This window comes from Rhinoderma darwinii, chromosome 1 (assembly GCF_050947455.1).
Source record: "Rhinoderma darwinii isolate aRhiDar2 chromosome 1, aRhiDar2.hap1, whole genome shotgun sequence".
Lineage (NCBI taxonomy): Eukaryota > Metazoa > Chordata > Amphibia > Anura > Rhinodermatidae > Rhinoderma > Rhinoderma darwinii.
This window is the reverse complement of record NC_134687.1, coordinates 237,979,246-237,992,685: the sequence shown is the minus strand read 5'-3', so window position 1 is coordinate 237,992,685 and position 13,440 is coordinate 237,979,246. Positions and strand designations below refer to the sequence as shown.

The following is a 13,440-nucleotide window of genomic DNA, read 5'->3' as shown; positions in this document are numbered from 1 at the left end:
CACAACAGTTCAAGAAATGAAGGGAAAAATAAAACCACCTCCTTCATTTCATTTTATAAACATCAAAACCGTGTGTCCTAAGGATGCCACATGCGCGAAAATCACGCAGCCACGCACCAAACACTGATGACACCCGGAACTGCAACGCGCAAAAAACGCAGCGTTTTTTGCGTGCGCAAAGCGCACAAGTTCGTGTGAATGAGGCCTAAGAATCCAAAACAGTCTAGGAGCAATGGTAGTAATACATGCTGTTATAGAGACAGTACGTGTTAAAAATAAGAAAGTTTGTTGTTTTTTTTTTCTTCCACTTTTTCTTGTACAATTCATTGTTGTCTATCTTTTTCTATAGTATTTACTTAAAGAGGCTCTGTCACCAGATTATAAATGCCCTATCTCCTACATAATCTGATCGGCGCTGGAATGTAGATAACAGCAGTGGTTTTTATTTTGAAAAACGATCATTTTTGAGCAAGTTATGAGCAATTTTAGATTTAGTTTCTTAATGCCCAACTGGGCGTGTTTTTACTTTTGACCAAGTGGGTGTTGTACAGAAGTGTATGAGGCTGACCAATCAGTGACCAATCAGTTTCCTACAGGTGAAATTTACAAATTTCATTTTTTTTGCCAAAATTCATATGTAATCCATTTTTTTCTGTAACACAGAAAGTTTTTTCCAAGAAATGCAACTGAATATTTATTACCCAGATTCTGCACTTTTTAGAAATATCCCACATGTGGCCGTAGTGTGCTAACGGACTGAAGCACAGGCCTCAGAAGCAAAGGAACACCTAGGGGATTTTGGGGCCTCCTTTTTAGAGAATATATTTTAGGCACCATGTCAGGTTTGAAGAGTTCTTGTGCTGCCGATACAGTAAAAACAGAGAAAAAGTGACCCCATTTTAGAATCTACACGCCTCAAGGAATATTTCTAGGGGTATAGTTAGCATTTTGACCCCACAGTTGTTTTGCGAAATCTATTTGAATTTGTGTGTAAAGATGAAAATCTACTTTTGTTTTGAAAAAACATAGAAATTTTAAATTTTTACAAGGAATAAAGGAGAAAAAGCACCACTACATTTGTAAAGCAATTTCTTCTGATTACGGCAATACCACATATGTGGTAATACACTGCTGTTTGGACCCACAGCAGGGCTCAGAAGAGAAGGAGCGTCATTTGGATTTTGGAGAACAGATTTTGCTGGAATAGTTTTCAGTGCCATGTCGCGTTTGCAATGCCCTGGAGGGACCAAAACAGTAGAAAACCCCAAAAGTGACCCCATTTTGGAAACTGGACCCCTCAAGGAATCTTTCTATGGGTATGTTTAGCATTTTGACCCCACAGTTGTTTTGCGAAATCTATTTGAATTTGTGTGTAAAGATGAAAATCTACTTTTTTTCTGAAAAAACAGAAATTTTAAATTTTTACAAGGAATAAAGGAGAAAAAGAACAACTACATTTGTAAAGCAATTTCTCCTGATTACGGCAATACCACATATGTGGTAATACACTGCTGTTTGGACCCACAGCAGGGCTCAGAAAGAAGGAGCGTCATTTGGATTTTGGAGAACAGATTTTGCTGGAATAGTTTTCAGTGCCATGTCGCGTTTGCAATGCCCTGGAGGGACCAAAACAGTGGAAAACCCCAAATGTGACCCCATTTTGGAAACTGGACCCCTCAAGGAATCTTTCTAGGGGTATGTTTAGCATTTTGACCCCACAGTTGTTTTGCAAAATCTATTTGAATTTGTGTGTAAAGATGAAAATCGACTTTTTTTCAGAAAAAACATAGAAATGTAACATTTTTACAAGGAATAAAGGAGAAAAAGCACCACTACATTTGTAAAGCAATTTCTCCTGATTACGGCAATACCACATATGTGGTAATACACTGCTGTTTGGACCCACAGCAGGGCTCAGAAAGAAGGAGCGTCATTTGGATTTTGGAGAACAGATTTTGCTGGAATAGTTTTCAGTGCCATGTCGCGTTTGCAATGCCCTGGAGGGACCAAAACAGTGGAAAACCCCAAAAGTGACCCCATTTTGGAAACTGGACCCCTCAAGGAATCTTTCTAGGGGTATGTTTAGCATTTTGACCGCACAGTTGTTTTGCGAAATCTATTTGAATTTGTTTGTGAAGATGAAAATCTACTTTTTTTCTGAAAAAACATAGAAATTTTAAATTTTTACAAGGATTAAAGGAGAAAAATCACCACTACTGTCAGGATTCTGTTGTTGTACTGCAAAATTACCACTAGTGGCCGCTGTTTTACACTTTGAAGAATCGTGCTGCACTTTTACTCCTTACCACTGGAGGCTGCTGTTTTGCCCTTAAACCTGCCCTTAACCAAGATGGCAAATGTTGCATCGTGTGGAACCACCTTGTTTCCTGTTTGGGCCTACTTCAGACCACATGGAATACCAAACAGTGCTTGAGTATTGTGACTTGTTCCAGTCTCCTGCTCCTGAGAACTGTCTTTGCCAGACTGTTCCTACTTCCTTGCTATTGACTACTACTCGTGTTCCACCCTCCAAGCACTGTTCCTGGGGACGTCTCACCGGGTTCTGCACTGTGCTCCGCTCGCTACTTCTGACCATAGGATTCCAGCAGTGTTCGGCAGTATCGTAACAGGATACTCAAGCCATTTCCATGGAATCCGCCAGAGAAGCAAGTTTGGAGGTTCGTGTGAACAATATGAACTGTTTGCTTACTAACATCTTTGCTGACATGCAAACTTTAAAGACTAAATATTTGGCGTTTGAAAATCAAACAACCCATGATGTTCAAATTTATGGACAAGCTACACAGGATTTACAAGGCATGGTGGCTCAGCAAGCAGAGCTGATCCGGGAACTTCAGAATCGAGTTGTGACCCCAGCCTCTTCATCTACCCTGCCGCTTCCACCATTCAGGTTTGGTGGGGATCGTGACAAATACCGTGGATTTATAAACCAATGCAAGTTATATTTTGGTGCACATCCTGCTCACTTCCCTACTGATAATTCAAAGGTGCTGTGTATTATTATGCTTCTGACACATAAGGCTGTAGCCTGGGCAAGCCCTCTTATTGAAACCAACGATGCTCGGCTTGATGACTTGGACGGCTTCCTAGCAGCCATGAGCCAAGTATTTGATGATCCTAACCGGTGTACTACAGCAGAAGCAGCGTTGATGGCTCTACGTCAGGGCAGACGCTCTGTTGCCGAATATGCCACAGATTTCAGACAGTGGGTGATGGATACTGAGTGGAATAATGCTGCAAAATTAACATTCTTTAAAAAAGGACTATCTAGTGCACTTAAGGACGAGTTAGCACGGGCTGAAGCTCCCACAGAGTTTGATGATTTTGTACACCATTGTATTCGAATAGACACTCGGCTGTCAGAGCGTCGACAAGAAAAATGGGGTTCTACCTGGTCCCGTAATAATAACTATTACTCTTCTGCTCCAGCTCCCACTCCTAGAGACTCTGAAACAAAGAATTACCAAGAACACCAAGCTGAACCTATGCAAATTGACAGTATACAAAAGCGTGAAAGTGCCGACAGAAGAGAACGAAGGTTTCGAGAAAATCAATGCTTCTATTGTGGTAAGACTGATCACTTCCTTATCAATTGTCCATGTCGTCAACGCAAGATGGTGGCGGTAGTAGCAGATCATGACTTCTCTGATGTAGAATCTGTTTCTTCTGAACAAGTGCCACCAGTGCATGCACTTATTCATTCAGTCTCCTGCACAGCACCCAATATTAAAAAAGAACCCAAAGACACGCATTGCTTTATTCCCATCAAGTTTAGAATTGATTCTCAATGGATATCCGCCTCTGCCATGGTGGACTCTGGAGCAAATGGGAACTTTATGGACATTTCTTTTGCTAATAAACATGGTGTAAAATTTCAAGGGAGACTGTCACCCATTCTTATGGAAACTGTAGACGGATCCCCTCTGAACTCAGGTCCAGTTGATCAACAGACTGAACCATTGGAGATAATTATGAGACCTAATCACCATGAGGTTCTATCTTTCCTATTAATTTCATCCCCACATTTTCCAATTATTTTTGGACTACCATGGCTGCAGGCTCAGAACCCTACAATTGACTGGGAAACCAAAGAAGTGTCTTTTCCATCGGAGGTCCCCTCCTCAGAGTCTTTACCAGAACAATCTCACAAAAAGATTGAAGGGGAGCTTGAAGTATCTCCTAAATTACCTCCTCTATATGATGAATTTACTGATATATGTGACAAAGAGAATGCTAATAAACTTCCTCCACATCGACCTTACGATTGTCCGATTGAACTGTTGCCTGGAGCAGCTATACCTTTTGGATGCATCTACCCATTAGCAGAGCCGGAACTGAAGGCTCTTAAAGAATGCATAGATGAAAATTTAGCTAAAGGTTTTATTCGTCCATCTTCATCGCCAGCAGGTGCACCTATATTTTTTGTTAAAAAGAAAGACGGCTCTTTGAGACCTTGCGTTGACTATAGAGAATTAAACAAAGTCACAATTAAAAACCGTTACCCTCTGCCATTGATTCCGGAGTTGCTGGATAGAGTTCGTCAAGCTAAAATATTCACCAAATTGGATCTTCGAGGTGCATATAATTTGGTTCGCATTAGACCAGGTGATGAATGGAAAACAGCGTTTAGATCACGTTATGGACATTATGAATATCTAGTCATGTCTTTTGGACTTTGCAATGCTCCTGCAACCTTTCAGCATTTTATTAACGATATCTTCAAGGACTTATTAGATCAGTTCGTAGTCATCTATCTGGATGACATATTAATCTTTTCTAATTCTGCAGAAGAACATCAGAATCATGTGAGAATGGTGTTGGAGCGTCTGAAAGCATATCAACTCTATATCAAGTTGGAGAAATGTGAATTCCATCTAACGGAAATACAGTTCTTGGGTTATATCATTTCTCCCCTAGGGTTACACATGGATTCTAGCAAGATTCAAGCAATTAGAGACTGGCCAACTCCAAAAAATGTGAAAGAGGTCCAACGATTTGTAGGATTTGCTAATTTCTACAGACGTTTTATCAAGAATTTTTCGGGCATTATTACACCAATTACCCAATTAACAAAGAAAGGGATACCTTTTGTGTGGTCTCCTCAGACACAAGATGCTTTTTTCAATCTGAAAACAAAATTCACAACAGCCCCTATACTGGTTCATCCTAACCCTGAAAAAGCGTTTATTGTTGAAGTGGATGCTTCAGACGGTGCAATAGGGGCTATTCTATCACAGAGAACTGGAGAGAAAGATTTGCTGCACCCTTGTGCTTACTTTTCTCGAAGTTTGACTTCTGCTGAAAATAATTATGACGTGGGGAACAAGGAACTCCTAGCCATCATTGCTGCTTTCAAAGAATGGAGACATCATTTAGAAGGCACAGCTCAACAAATAGTGGTTCTAACTGATCATCGTAACCTTGAATTTGTTAGATCTGCCAAATGTTTGTCTCCCCGCCAAGCCCGGTGGAGTCTGTTTCTAAATCGTTTCAACTTTGTGATCTCTTACAGGCCTGGTTCCCGAAATGGTAAGGCCGATGCCTTATCTAGGTTGTTCTCCAATGACTCCTCCTCGACAGTACCACCAACAACTATTCTTTCCGAGTCCAATTTCCTGGGGGTGATCCATAGCAAGGACTTGCTTGATGAGATAAAGGAAGCCTATGAGACCGACCCAATTCTTTGGCACCCACCAGATGAAGTGTCCCTAACTTTCAAAAATCAAGTATGGACTAACAAGCACTGCATTTACGTTCCAGAAACTGTAAGATTAAACGTGCTAAAATTAATGCATGACTCTAAACTAGCAGGTCACAAGGGGATTCAGAGAACACAAGAATTTCTTTCCCGCTTCTTTTGGTGGCCCAATTATCAAAAAGATGTGAAGAAATATGTTTCTTCTTGCAACACCTGTGCCATGTACAAAACTCCTCGTACCTCACCCATGGGATTATTGCAGCCTCTGTCAATTCCATCTTGTCCTTGGGGATCTATCTCTATGGACTTTATTGTCGACTTACCAGTCTCCAAAGGGAAGAATTCCATCTTAGTAGTGGTTGATCGGCTCACTAAAGCAGCCCATTTTATTCCTTGCCCTGGACTACCTTCTGCTAAAGAGACGGCTGATCTTATAATTCAGAATGTGTTTCGTCTTCATGGAATACCAGATGAAGTGTTTTCGGATCGCGAAGTACAATTCACATCAAGATTCTGGCGGAGTTTTTGCACAGCACTCGACATAAATGTCAGTTTGTCTTCTGCTTTTCATCCCCAATCTAATGGTCAGACTGAGCGCACAAATCAAACGTTAGAACAGTATCTCCGATGCTACATCTGCCATTTACAGGATGACTGGGTCGATTTGCTTCCAATGGCGGAGTTCTCCTACAATAATTCTCAGAATGCCTCCACTAAACAAACACCGTTTTTTGCAAATTTGGGTTACCATCCCAGTATTCTTCCTAATCTTCCCAGAGAAACTTTTATTCCTGCAGTGACTGACAGAATACAGTCACTTCAACAGAATCTGGAAATGCTAAAAATTACATTGTCAATTGCCCAGGAGAAATATAAGGAAACAGCAGATAAATCTCGTAGACCTTCTCCAACCTTCAAAGTGGGAGATGAAGTATGGCTTTCCACCAAGAATCTGAAACTTCACTTACCTTCAGCAAAATTGGGCCAAAAATTTATTGGTCCTTTCAAGATTATTGGACAAGAAAACTCAGTGGCTTTTCGTCTCAAACTTCCCAGACCAATGAGAATACATCCAGTGTTCCATGTATCCCTACTGAAAACTGTTGTTCCAAATCCATTTCCAGGACGCCACCTGCCTCCCCCTGATCCTATCGAAGTTGATGGACAAGAACATTATACTGTTGAAAACATCCTAGACTCCAGGATATTCAGAAATCGGTTCAATATCTAATAAAATGGCAAGGATATGGCCCTGAGGATAATTCGTGGGAACCCGTAGGCAATCTCAATTCTCCTCGACTGGTTAGGGAATTTCACCAAAGATATCCAGATAAACCAAGTCAAACATCGTCCTGAGGCCGCTGTCGAAAGGAGGGAGTAATGTCAGGATTCTGTTGTTGTACTGCAAAATTACCACTAGTGGCCGCTGTTTTACACTTTGAAGAATCGTGCTGCACTTTTACTCCTTACCACTGGAGGCTGCTGTTTTGCCCTTAAACCTGCCCTTAACCAAGATGGCAAATGTTGCATCGTGTGGAACCACCTTGTTTCCTGTTTGGGCCTACTTCAGACCACATGGAATACCAAACAGTGCTTGAGTATTGTGACTTGTTCCAGTCTCCTGCTCCTGAGAACTGTCTTTGCCAGACTGTTCCTACTTCCTTGCTATTGACTACTACTCGTGTTCCACCCTCCAAGCACTGTTCCTGGGGACGTCTGCACTGTGCTCCGCTCGCTACTTCTGACCATAGGATTCCAGCAGTGTTCGCCAGTATCGTAACAACTACATTTGTAAAGCAATTTCTCCTGATTACGGCAATACCACATATGTGGTAATACACTGCTGTTTGGACCCACAGCAGTGCTCAGAAGAGAAGGAGCATCATTTGGATTTTGGAGAACAGATTTTGCTGGAATAGTTTTCAGTGCCATGTCGCGTTTGCAATGCCCTGGAGGGACCAAAACAGTGGAAAACCCCCAAAAGTGACCCCATTTTGGAAAGTGGACCCCTCAAGAATTTTTTTTCTATGGGTGTGATCAATTTTTTTAACCCCATAATTTTTTTGCAGAATCTTGTGGCTATCTTGCGTGAAAAAGAACATTTACATTTTTTTCACAACTGCTTCATTCATAGGACAGATTTTTCAGACACAGAGCATGCAAGTGAAGAAAAGCATTATTGGCCCATTTGTACCGAGTTCAGAGATACCCCCAAAGTGGTCCAAATATGTTGTGTGGACACATGGCAGTGCATGGAAGTGAAGGAGAAGCCTTAGGTTTTCAGGACTCAAGTTTTGCATGAGACTCTGAGCCCCCATAATGATGGGAAACCCTCAGAAATGGCCCCATTTTGATAACTACACCTCTCTAAGAATTTTTCTCGGTGTGCGATCACATTTTTGACCACACATTTTTTTTTGCAGAATCTTGTCGAAATCTGGCGTGAAAAAAGCTATTTTCAATTTTTTCACCAATGTTTCATTTATAAGACAGATTGTTCAGAGCATGCAAGTGAAGAAAAACACCTCAACATTTATTGGCTCATTTGTACCGAGTTTGGAGATACCCCCAAAGTGATCCAAATATGTTGTGTGGACACATGGCAGTGCCTGGAAGTGAAGGAGCAGCCTTAGATTTTCAGGGCCCAAGTTTTGCATGATTGGTTCAACAGCCCCATTTGATCTTTGAAGAGACTCTGAGCCCCCATAACGATGGAAAACACCCAGAAATTACCCCATTTTTAATACTACACCCCTCAAGGAATTTATCTAGGGGTGTCATCACTTTTTTGACGGCACAGTTTCTTTGCAGAATCTTGTGGAAATGTGGAGTGAAAAAGGACATTTTCAAATTTTTTCACAAATGCTTCACTTATAGGACAGATTTTTCAGACACTGATTATGCAAGTGAAGAAAAGCACCTCAACAGTTATTGGCCCATTTCTTCTGAGTTTAGAAATACCCTCAAATTGGCTCTAATCTGCTGTTGCTGGACGTATGGCAGGGCCAGAAAGTATTGGAACACCACAAGGATTTTGAGGCCTTATTTTACTTGGATGGTTTTTGGGCACATGTCATGTTTGCAAAGGCCTAAAAAATTGTGCAGATACTACACGGTATTACAAATCCTAGGTATTCATCTAGGGGTATAATGGGAATTTTTAGTTTTGTTATGGGGGATCTTCAATTTTTAAATGGTGAAATGGTTATGGTAAATCAAAGGGACGGTAATTGTAAATGGAAGGGACTATAATTATAAATGAAAGGGACGGGTGAAAATAAAATTTAGAACTCCAGAGAGTTGTGATATATTTGGAAGCACTCCTTGATACACAGTCCAGGGTGGGTGGGACAGGTGTTACACTGATATGTCGTGTCTTTTCTTATGCCTCTTCTGGCACAGACACAACACTTTTTCTGGGGGCGCCTTTTTTTTTTCTGTGGGCGGCACTTCACCAGGAAAGTGCTGGCCTGGAACTATCCTGGGGACATCCGTGCTTGCTGAGGCAGAACTTTCCCCTACCTCTGCCACATTCCCAAAGAGAAGGGATTTGATCACCTTCTCCTGGTACTCCAGGTATGTCCCCTCCTGACCAGTGCTCCTGTAGATGACAAAGGAGTTGTCAATGCCATTTGGATAAAGTGCACCGCAAGTTTTTTATACCAAATTTTTGATTTCCGCATGGCATTGTACGGCTTAAGCATCTGGTCAGAAAGGTCCACTCCCCCCATGAACTTATTATAGGCCTGGATGCAGACAGGCCGTGACGTGGTGGTGGGTGTTGCACCACGCACAGGGACAAGAGAGCAGGTGGCATCATGGATTGATGTCAGCAATAGGACATCCTTCTTGTCCCTGAACTTCAAAAAGAGGACCCCTTCGCTAAGGAGTGCCCTGCTCTCCCCACGCTGCAGGGGTTGGCCGAGAAGGGTTTTTGGGAGCTGTCTCTGGTTTTTGCGGACCGTCCCACACGCCACTGTTTTTTGCTCCGCCAGGCATTTGAACAGGGGTACACTTGTATACCAGTTGTCTATATACAAGTGGTACCCCTTATTAAACAGTGGGTGCAGGAGGTCCCAGACAATCTTCCCAGTTGTGGTCAGGACGGGTGGACAGTTTGGTGGCTCAATTTGACTGTCCCTTCCCTCGTATATTTTAAACGTGTGAGTGTAGCCCGACTCCGACTCACACAACTTGTACATTTTTATGCCATACCTGGCACGTTTGTTGGGCAAATACTGCCTGAACTTCACCCTTCCCTTGAAATGCACCAGGGACTCGTCAATGGCAATTTCTCTGCCAGGGGTATAAGATGCTGAAAATTTTTGGGCCAAATGGGAAATAAGGGGTCTAATTTTGTAGAGTCTATCAAAATTGGGGTCTTCCTGGGGGGGGGGGGCACTGGGAATTGTCATTGAAATGTAAAAATTTCTGTATTGCCTCAAAACGAGCCCTGGGCATTGTGGTGCGGTATAAGGGGCAGTGGTACAGAATATCGGTGGACCAATAAGACCTCACCGATGGCTTTTTCGTTAGGCCCGTATTTAGTACCAATCCCCAGTACTGCAGCATCTCTGCTTTGTCAGTGGAATGCCACCTGTATGGCCTGGCATAAAAACTTTCGGGGTTGACAGCAATAAATTGTTGAGCACATAGATTAGTTTGCTCAACAATATTTTCCACAAGGTTGTCCGAAAAAAAGAGCTGGAAAAACTCAATCTCGGACAGCCCTGCTGTCTGGACTTGGACCCCTGCAGCAGCAGTAAAGTCCGGTACTTGGGGGGTGTAGGAGGTTGGGGGCAACCAATTGGGTTCAGGTGCAGGTGTTACTTGAACACTAACCCTCCTGCGACTGCGAGGGGGTTCCTCTGTGTCGCTTGAGGAGGACAGAGCAAATGCGGACCCAGCATCACTCGCAGTATCGGTGTCCGATGCGAGCATCTCATATGCCTCCTCTGCAGTGAAGGTTTTGCGGGCCGTTTTTATTGAATGTATATGTATACAAAAAATATATTTTTTGGTCTTTTTTTTTTTTTACGTAAAACACTAAATACTAACGTACACTAATGTTTTTTTATTTTTTATTTTATGACACTAACACTGACTAAACTATACTGACAAAAAAAACAATAACTAACTGACAATCACACACTGACGCTAACTGACGGTCTGACGCTGACTGACACTAAATAAATTGACGCAGACTAAATTGACGCTGACTAAACTACACTGACAAAAAGACGATGACTAACTGACGCTGACTGATTTTATAAACAGACGGTCTGACACTGACTAACAGATGGACTGACCTAACACTAACGTACACTAATATTTTTTTTTTAATTTTTTTTAATTTTATGACACTAAAACTAACACTGACTAAACTACACTGACAAAAAGACGATGACGGACGCTGACTGATTGACAAATGGAACGATCTGACACTAACAGATGGTCTGAAACTAAGTGACGCTGACACTGATTGACACTGAATAAATTGACGCTAACGCTGACTAAATGGACACTGACGCTAACACTAACGCTGACTAACACTGATGCTCACTAATACTGACGCTCACTAACACTGACGCTCACTAACACTGACGCTCACTAACACTGACTAACACTGACTAATGCTGACTAACACTGACTAACACTGACTAACGCTGACTGACGCTGACTAACACGGACGCTGTCTAAATGGACTGTGACGCTAACACTAATGCTGATGCTGACTAACACTGACGCTGACTAACACTGACGCTGACTAACACTGACGCTGACTGACGCTGACTAACACTGACGCTCACTAACACTGACGCTCACTAACGCTGACTAACGCTGACTAACGCTGACTGACGCTGACTAACACGGACGCTGTCTAAATGGACTTTTTTTTAGAGTTTTATGATTTTTTTTTAAAAAAAAGCACAAAAAAAAAGCTCCCTTATAGACTGGGAGAGGAAGGGGGGGGGGGATCACAGTTACACACTGTGATCAAGGGGTTAATCGGGATATTATGGGGTTTTCTGATTGTAACTTTGCTCTTCACACGACGACGACGCTACAGGCTCTGATCTCCTCGACTTCCTGACTCCAACAGAGGAGATCAGAGCCTGTGACGTATTTCCTACTCAGAAGTGAGCTCCGATTGGTAAGTCTGCAGAGACTTACTAATCAGAGCGATCTACAACAAGGGACAGCTTCGATTGGTCCCTTGTTGTGTGCCCGGACATCAGGGCAGACTGCCTGAGAAGTTAACCGCCGCTGCGGTGTAGCGCCGCGCGACGGTTAACTTTTAAAGCACGGACGTAACTGCACGCCCGGGTGCGCGAAGTTACTGCTCACCTGGACGTGCATTTACGCCAAGGTGCGGGAAGGGGTTAAGAAACTAGTTAGCATAAATCTAAAATTGCTCATAACTTGCTCAATAATGATCGTTTTTCAAAATAAAAACCACTGTTATCTACATTACAGCGCCGATCACATTATGTAGGATATAGGGCATTTATAATCTGGTGACAGAGCCTCTTTAAATGTTAAGATCTTTTTAATGTGCTGCTCAAGTATAGATAACGACCTATACATGTAGTGCCGAAGTAATACTTGCTGTATTATTGCATGCTAATATATCTTACTTTTTAAAATAAGATAATACTTACCGAGCAACTGTCAACACCACCTTGCATGAAACCAGCACAAAGCATTCTCGGGCTAATCTGAATGGGATAGAATTTTTTACAAGTTTGATCCCCTACAATGGTGACTGAGGCCTTCTGAAGCTGTCTGGACATTGGACCTGAAAGTAAGTATATCATATAAGTACATTATAGAATTTTAGCGCAGGATGTCAGGTAAGAGAGTATAATTGTTCTAGTCTTCGTAGCTTTGAGTATTAGCAGTGTACCAATGTGCTCAGAAGCGTATAGAAAAAAATATTCATTTCTCATCAGGTTACTCCGTACACGGGTGGTAGACAAAATAATGGAAATTCCTAAGGAGATGTTAAGGTCTCCCTGTATTATATTGCATTTCTCCAAATGAAAAAAAAAAAGTACTGTAATAAAGTGTATAGCCAACCTCTACCTTGTTAACAGTCTCATCACCCTTTTTTAATGTACTACCATACAAACTGAATTCATCATCTTTCCCCATCTCACTCAATTCCCTTAACAGAACTATTAACTGCAGTTCGAAAGTTCCCCGGTCTGACAAGTCTTGATTCCACCCTATCCTTCAAATCGCACATCGAAGCCCTTACCAACTCCTGTCGCCTCCACCTCAAAAACATTTCTTGAATCCGCTCCTTCCTCAACCTCGAGTCAACAAAAATGCTTGTACAATCCCTGATCATCTCCCGCCAAGACTACAGAAAACATCTGTCTCTGAGGCCTCCCATCTAACAGTCTTGCACCCTTCCAATCCACCCTCAACTGTTCTGCCCTGTTAATCTACCCATCCCCTCATTTTACTTCTGCCTGTCCCCTCTACCAATCCCTTTACTGGCTACCCATTGCCCAGCAATTTCATTTCAAAATATTACTAATGACATACAAGGCTGTCTACAACCTGTCCCCTCCATACATCTCTACCCTAATCTGATACCTACCAACATGTAATCTCCGTTCCTCACAAGACCTTTGTCTTTGCTATTCTTTTGTTGGCTCCTCAAATCATCCCCTCCAAGATTTCTCTCCTGTATCCCCCATACTCTAGAACTC

General features: G+C 42.2%; 1 protein-coding gene across 1 annotated transcript in view; it reads right to left on the bottom strand.

Annotated features, from left to right (window-relative positions):
• The window catches only part of TMPRSS9 (transmembrane serine protease 9), a 217,765-nt gene that overhangs the window by 5,269 nt on the left and 199,056 nt on the right, over nt 1-13,440 (bottom strand). The window contains exon 19 of the mRNA XM_075862948.1: nt 12,382-12,518. Within this exon, the coding sequence (XP_075719063.1) occupies nt 12,382-12,518 (137 nt within the window). The remainder of the gene's footprint in view (nt 1-12,381; nt 12,519-13,440) is intronic.